The sequence below is a fragment of the Plasmopara halstedii genome (genome assembly GCF_900000015.1).
Source record: "Plasmopara halstedii genome assembly, contig: Scaffold_525, whole genome shotgun sequence".
Lineage (NCBI taxonomy): Eukaryota > Oomycota > Peronosporomycetes > Peronosporales > Peronosporaceae > Plasmopara > Plasmopara halstedii.
In genome coordinates, this window is record NW_020187445.1 from 260,675 (window position 1) to 268,280 (window position 7,606).

General features: G+C 47.1%; 3 protein-coding genes across 3 annotated transcripts in view; 1 reads left to right on the forward strand and 2 right to left on the reverse strand.

Annotated features, from left to right (window-relative positions):
• Nucleotides 1-5,127: 5,127 nt before the first annotated feature.
• On the reverse strand, nucleotides 5,128-5,509 carry PHALS_10693 (uncharacterized protein; the record flags this gene model as incomplete). Its single annotated transcript, XM_024726164.1, has 2 exons — nucleotides 5,128-5,298; nucleotides 5,351-5,509. The coding sequence occupies 2 exons, from the start codon at nucleotides 5,507-5,509 to the stop codon at nucleotides 5,128-5,130; spliced, it is 330 nt and encodes a 109-aa protein (XP_024576868.1).
• Nucleotides 5,510-6,005: 496 nt separating this feature from the next.
• On the reverse strand, nucleotides 6,006-6,291 carry PHALS_10694 (uncharacterized protein; the record flags this gene model as incomplete). Its single annotated transcript, XM_024726165.1, has 2 exons — nucleotides 6,006-6,217; nucleotides 6,279-6,291. The coding sequence occupies 2 exons, from the start codon at nucleotides 6,289-6,291 to the stop codon at nucleotides 6,006-6,008; spliced, it is 225 nt and encodes a 74-aa protein (XP_024576869.1).
• A 1,018-nt stretch (nucleotides 6,292-7,309) lies between these two features.
• PHALS_10695 (hypothetical cleavage-induced protein) overlaps nucleotides 7,310-7,606 on the forward strand; it is a gene marked incomplete at both ends in the record, with an annotated part of 384 nt that continues 87 nt past the window's right edge. Inside the window, one exon of the mRNA XM_024726166.1 lies at nucleotides 7,310-7,606. This exon is cut by the window's right edge and continues 87 nt beyond it. Coding sequence (XP_024576870.1) covers nucleotides 7,310-7,606 — 297 coding nt within the window.

Below are 7,606 nucleotides of genomic sequence, written 5' to 3' on the forward strand. Positions count from 1 at the left end.
TTCACGTGCATCAGAAGGGCCACGCTCAAGATGCCTCGGAACGCGTCCAGCCATGTCACTCTTGGCATGCATCAACTGCTTCGAGACGTGGGCAGTGCTCAGTGAATTGCGTGCCACTCCGCGTGCATCACTGGGGCGTCCCCCTCGATGCCTCGGCCCTCGGCCTACAATATTACGCATGGCATGCAGCAATTGCTCCGATACTTGAGCAGCGCTCAGTGGGTTACGTTCCACTTCACGTTCATCCCGCGATATATGCTTGTTCAGCACACCTTCGGTGTTTGACAACTCGGATACTCCGGTACTCAGCACATTGACCGTTCGGGTTCAGTGCCCGAACCAATAGCGCTTTTACTTCTGAGCAAAGGTGGGTTCATGACTTACCAAACCTCCACCAGGAGATATGCGCTTAACGCCCAAGGTCCACAACCTCCTATCAATCCATGGCTCATGGTGTTCCAGTCGTGCCATGCCAAAGATAAGACCCTACCTTGTATCCAAGTCTTAGACTACACTGCGTTCCACGCTATCGAAATTGAGAAACTTGACACCTAGGTCCAAGGGAACCCTCGGCAAGTCCCCGTCGCTAAGTGAACAGTGAAGGTGTCACTCAACCGCGCTTGCAGCGCCTCAGCATACAGCTGACTACTTTCCATCACGGAAGGTAGAGCATAATTGCCCGATGCCCCAGAATCGATAAGGATCTTCCATGGCTTCCCAAAGTACTTCGCGGTCGCTTTTACGACCAGCAAGCCCGGCTTGCATACACGTTCCGTGTTCAAGAGTACGGAGCTATTCGGGGCTGGCCCTGCTGACCTCTACCTCTTTGAGGCTCAACAGCACTCAAGTTTTCCCCAGTATGGTGTTCTGCGTCCTCTAAGTGTTGTCGTGCCCCCGCAACAAATCAGACTGGTGAGAAGCGGGACGTCGGTTCGATGGACCTTGATCCGTCTTGCGCAGGGGACAAACCGACGGGTGTCTCCACAGACAAAACGCCGTCGGGTGTTCGAACGCTTCCTGGCAGCTCGGAGCTCTGCCTCCTCTTTCTCAGCATAGTTGACATCCATTGGCTCAGGCCCGGTCGACGAGCTACTATGGTGTGCATTCCAACCAAGTCGTGCCGACTAACAGTTGAATTCGGCATTCAACGCCACATTCAACGCTTCATCTAAGAAGGCGGATGCACACGAAAGACTTCTGGCCACGCCAGTGCGGAGACCATCCATAAAGACGGTTACTATGACCGCCTCGGGGGGAGGATCAGTTGTCATCCCAGCAATGAGAATACACAACTCTTCATCAAAGTCCACCAATTTCGTCTTGCCCTGTCGGGCGGCAAGAAAACGAGATCGCACGCAATATACCTGGACAGCCGGCAAGAACACTGCTGAAAAAATGCAGCTTCAGCTCCGGTCAGGAGGGAAACGCCGCTTCAACCGAAATGCCGCAAGTCAGTGCCCATTCTCGCGCTGGACCCCCGAATATGGAGATAGCTAGCGCCACGCGCTGCTGTTCGTTCTGGAGCATGGCGGATGCCATAGTCATCTCGGCCTCTCTCACCCAGAGCAAGAGATTATCTCCATCCTTATTCTCCAAGGTCATAGCGCTCATCATGAGCGGCCTGGGTCGGAAGGTTTTCCGTCGTCGACGGTGGCGTCATGGACGCAGTCGACGGTGACATATGCTGCTGTAGGTGGTCTAGCAGAGCATTTACAGAGCTCGGAATCGTCTCCAGGCGCGCGATTATCGCTTCGGGTCCTTGCGAAACAAGGTGTTACACGCCCTTAGTGCCGAGCAGGGACATCAGCTTTTAAGCTCGTCCTGCCTGCTTTGGGGCAAATAGAAAATTGTTCCATCCTCACAAAACAACAGTCGTAACGACTCGGAGTAGATTGACTACAAAGGCTACCAAGTGCAGCAATGCAGCCGTGGCTCTTTGCTTGGAGGAAGCTAAGCTAAGGTCACTGACATTACACTCTATGCTAGAACCAGTATGAGTACAGCGGATCGTAATCCGCTACCTCCAAGAGTATCCAAAACCTTTACCCAAGGCAAATACACTCTTCCGTTCAAAATCCAGACTATATTTTATTTGTTATATTTGCGGCAGAGCCGTCTATATCTATATCTATATCTATAGGGTTTCCTGATTAGATAGTAAAACCTGATTAAAACACATAGCTATTGGCGTTTCCGCCACGTAGTGGCTTCTTGTTAAGGTATAGCCACACCATCGTGTGCGACCCACTTCTTCATTTCAGGGTACGCGTAACCCCGTCACATCATCAATGTTCTGCCAAAACTGGCAAACTGCCCAAGGGTGTCTAAACTTCTGACGAATGTTTAACTCGTTGGTACCTATGGTACGGATATGCATAAGTGTTTACCCATTTTATATGTTAAGCCATTAGTGTATAGTACCCACTTACGTACGTCTTTGGCCTACCAAGGTGACTCCCAATGGGAACGATATGTATCTTGCAGTACTTGTACTCGGAGATATCGGTGTGGGGTACTGTCACACTCTGTGTAACTAGCGTGTCGGAGCTGTAATACTGAAAGCCATGGAACAAAATTGTTATGCAAAGAAAACCTTGACGCGTCGATTAATCAACATCCAGGCTTCAGACTATTTACTTTTGAAAATTTTGACAACCTAACTCGAACTGAATCCGACTCGGACGTTGTATATAATGCCTTATCAATGCGCGATGTCATGACCGTGAGATGCGACCTTCATAAATGCGTGTCGCAAGCACATATAAGCCACCACATCGGCTGACCCGGCTGACTCCTTTCATCCAAAGTAAACTGGGCAGCAAATAATGATCATCTTGCCTGTCTCGGCGAAACCTGTGGTAAATGACGGCGCTGTGTGGAACAATGCGTGATCTATATCAGTATCACAAATAGCTTGGAGACAAGCAGGTGAACGCTGGGTTCGACAAGAGCATACTTCATTGTGGTACCTTGACATGGAGTTTATCACTGCTTATCTGGCGCTTTTAGCCGCTGAGAATCACACACAATGATATGCTCATTTCCGTTGGTATTTGTTTGAAGTAAAACACAGCCTATGGCTAAGGCCGATTCATTGCAGATGGCATCGAATGGCCTGTTTGAGTATGGAAGGACAAAGTCAAAATATTCATGAGGCTTTTATCGGCGTAATTTGCACCACGTTAGCGCAAGTAGTTGGCACAGCCAGAACACGACGTTATTTCCCGTCATGATAGTAGTTCATAATTGTTATAATTGATAAAATCAACTTGCTTATTCAATGAAGCATCTTTCTCGGGCGGCCACGACATCCTTGTCTATCTTTTAGTAAACAGCATATACCACAAATGCTAGGTGTGATTATTCAAGCTCGACAGTCCTTACTTTGCTTAACAATTAATGTTAATTATGCCAAAGTAGGCTTGTGCATACCGATGATGTGACCTGAAGCTGCGCCATCAAACGAGTGGACATACCGGTGCGCTAGACAGACCCTGGGGAAAAGTTGCCACTACCCCAATATCTTGCTCGGAGTTTTCTACAGCAGTTCGTGGGATATCATGGCCTCCATGAGCGCTTACTAATACCCGCGCTGTCAAAGCTATTGAAACATGCGTAAGAACTGCAATTATATTGGCATGTCCCGCAACAAGAAGCATCAGTATATATCCGTGTTTGGTATCTGTTGGATTCACCTGAGTTTATCGGGACTCCCCAAGGCCTCACAAAGCGATGTTGATAACCAACGACCCTGGAATATGGAACCTTTCTTCCCCGGAATTGGTCGCCCACTTTGGGCTGATTTGCATAACACTTGACCTCCAAACTATCCAATGAAACTCAGTTGGCCAGATTACGTCTGCTGAATTTTGATTTTTCCGCGAGGGGGTGGCAGGCTTATCGTTGGTAGAAGGACGACCGTTCGAACATTTTAGTTGGGAAAGAAGAGACAGTGAGTGATTATTTAAAAAGATAACTTCTACAAAGGTCACGGTGCTGTTCAACAGCTAGGCGACTGATTTGCCCTAATTGGGTGGGCTGAGGACCATCGCCTTTGGCGCACTCATAAAGTCTCTACTTTTTGCTCTCCAACCAGCCCCTCGACACAGAGGCTGTGCTCCGCATTCAACGCGACACCCACAATATAGCATTAAAATAGGCGGTTTATTGATCAAGCATCGCTTGCAAATAAGTATACAAGCTCTCGTAATTTAAGTACTTGACTCGTTTACATTGGAGCACAAGAATTTGCGTTGTGAGATTGAGGAGAGGCAAAATGCTGCGTTTTGATACCGAGAGCGCCACGAAGACGGTAATCACTCTCACCCCCGGTAGAAAGTCTGGCGCTATCACAGCGGTAACAGCACAAAACACTTAATTATAATCTGACTTTCTCGCCAACGCGGACTTGTGGGCAAGGATCTTAATCGCACATGATGCGCGTTGCAAACAACAGCAGCATATGCTCGCTTATACACCCAAGCCGGAAATGCCTCTTCTTCATAGGAACTACACGTAAGTGCCCAGTCCCACGTAAGTCCTAGCTTAAAGACCACTTGTGTTTGAAACCTAGTAAAAAATGGCAATATTGGCCATATCTATTTCACTTCTTCACAGAGATACTTTTTCTTTCTGCCCTTGAATGAATAGTCGTTTGACATACTTGGTCTCACGGTAGGAGCTGATTGGGTTACTATTGACTGTCCCGTCGGAGTATTTTATGGTGTCTCACCAGCGCATTTCAACATAAAAAAATATTTTCAGGCGAACAATTATCATTTTCGATTCTTGTGCTGCCAGCTTTGCTACCCCCCCGACAACAATTCAGAATCCTATCAAGCGTGTTTAATGGGCCGAGGATAGTTAGATGGATAGCTCTTATACTATCCTTACATATGATAAAATCTGATCAAAACCAGTCGCCGATTGACGATAAGTGTTACCAAGCAGCTCAACGGGATTGCCGTGAACTTCGCACAGAGGGAGCTTTGTGCCTTCCTGAACAAACGCACAGAGGATGTGTCCGTACGCTTCACCCAGAATCGAAATGGAGAGCCTTTCAAGTATTTACGTACGTTTTTGGCGGTCATAATCTAAAATTATTTTGTTTTCGTTCAAGTAGCAGTGTTAGATTATCGTTACACTGCCGACGTCATTTTGAAACAGTTTGATGTCTTGTACTAACGTCTTGCCACTATCTGTCATCGCTTGTTGATGTCGTTCTTGGGCTTGCAGTTTATCCACTGAGCCGCCTATCATCAACATGTCATCACCAACACCCGTAAAACCACGCAGTGCCTATCCAAAATGATATATGGGTTACAATATCACCTAACCAGCTATTGAATACAGCCTTGGTGAGCAGATCACGCCAACTATTCGCTACAAATGGAAATATCCCCTTTCTCATCGAGTCTAGTTGACAGATCATAGAACCACCGGGGCCTTTCGGTGATGACGGCACGTTAACTTTCTCCGAGAGACTCGACCGACCGACGGAAAGTGGCATAATATATTTTTTCGGATGCACCCTCTTGTCCATGCAGCCTTCAGCGGGATCAAAATTTCATTGATATAAAGACAAGAGTCGTGGATCAAACCTTGAAGCCGGTAGAGCACACAAACTCCTCGAAATGCTCATCCCGCTCAAACAAAGCGACTTAGATTGCCTGCGACTTAGATCCCTGTAGTAGCCAGGCAGCCGAAATCGCCATCAAGCTCGACACCTTCAGGCACAGCACATGACCTATGTATCGCGCCGTGCAAGAATGCTGTTTTCTCAATTTGTTGACCAAGAAATCAATCAATTCGATCCACCAAAGCAAAATCATATTGCCGAATGAATATCGTTTGTATTTTGAAAAGCATCAAGCACTGTCACGCAGTCGATGTCATACTTCTGCTTGAAATGATATGCCACGTGACACACCTTGTATTTTCAAACGATCCGCTCACTTTATGCTTGATCTCGGATATATATGGCATGTTGGCCGTTTGGTAGGGTGTCAGCTCACTTCACGCCGCAATTCTGCATTGGTATGGTTTTTGCGCGCGTATCCTCGTCCCTGTGCATTGGGTCGGGTCTTTTTGCCGCTTCCTGAAAAGGTGCAGCCTATCCGCTTGTTTCCATTGCGTTGGTACATTCCCGCCAGATTATTTACGACCAACCTTCTGCGGCAACGGTACAGCGTCTTCAGACGTGTCCACATGGCCCGCACTTACTCGTAGTTGTCAACAATCTGCGGAGCAGCATTTCATCAAATGTGGAATTGCTTGACTTAATCGACTCATTCTTACGGCATTAATCCGTGACATTTGGGGTCGTCTCTGGGCTTACGACATGCTACACCGACTTGACCAAAAACACACCATATATCAAGCGGATCCATGTCGCATAGCTGTCGCCATTGAATTTTCCGACAGAGGAGCTGCTTGATCTGATGCTGGAGTCCATAACCTGATAAAAGTCAGGGATCGTATAGCAACGGAGAGCTTGAACAGGAGCGAAGGGAAGAGTAACTATATAGAGAGAAATACCGAAGCGAGAACATCAGTGGTGATATAAAGATTTTTAGATGTGATCAAGAGATCTTAGACTATCTTCACATTCTGGTCTGCATTCAAACATGTGAGTACTTTTATCACCAACACTCTGCACTCATTTAATCATAATAACTGCTCAATCTCTGGTCGTTTAATCGACGTATCGTAATCAGTGAGGGTTGGAATGGACCGGTTACACTCGACACAACCAATGCCAGCTAAGATTTTGCGAATTATGTCAAGCACTTTAGGGAATCATAATACCCGTTTGCTAGTATATTTGACCACGGAATGTCCCACCCCATACTCATACTGTTCTTATCCAGTTGTATCGCTTGTTCAACGGTGCAGCTGAGAAGCATAACCACTGAAACTATCGCCATATTCGTACATCCTGTTTACAAAATTACATGCCCGATCAATAAAATTTTCCAAGATTTTATTTCTCAATTTGGCAATTTATTTGGAATTACGGTATGGAGATTCCAGCATGTGGGCACTTCCAAGACTGAGCTTAGATGTGTCAATCCATTTCATGTGGAAATTGCACTCGATGATGTTGCATCTTATTCTGTTAAATTGAGAGGACTGAAGATTTATTTGGAAAAATCCTACCCTTACATGGTGTCTAATACATAGATGAGTGTATCCTGATGTAGAAAGAAAACTGCATTTATTTGAGAAATTCGCGGTGTAATTTACGTAACGGATTCACCAACCAGCCATTCCAGATTCTGTCGACGTTCCTAGACAAAACGAAAGGATAATGGTTCGCGGTAAGAAGATTGGACTAGGGGAGTTTTTAGGTGATCAGGCGGCGGCGTATATTCCGGAGGCTGCGCTGCCGTCGGGACCGCGAGCACGTGCCGATGATGATGACGGGAATTATCGCGGAGGTGGCCGCGGTGGCGACCGCTTTAGTGGTGACCGTTTTGCAGACCGTGAGCCATCGCGCAGTGAACAGTCAGATCAGTGGCGTGGTGACCGTGGTAGCCGCGGTAGTGGATTTGGGGGAGACCGCGGTGGGGACCGATTTGGCCGTGGAGAAGACGGTGGCAGCTGG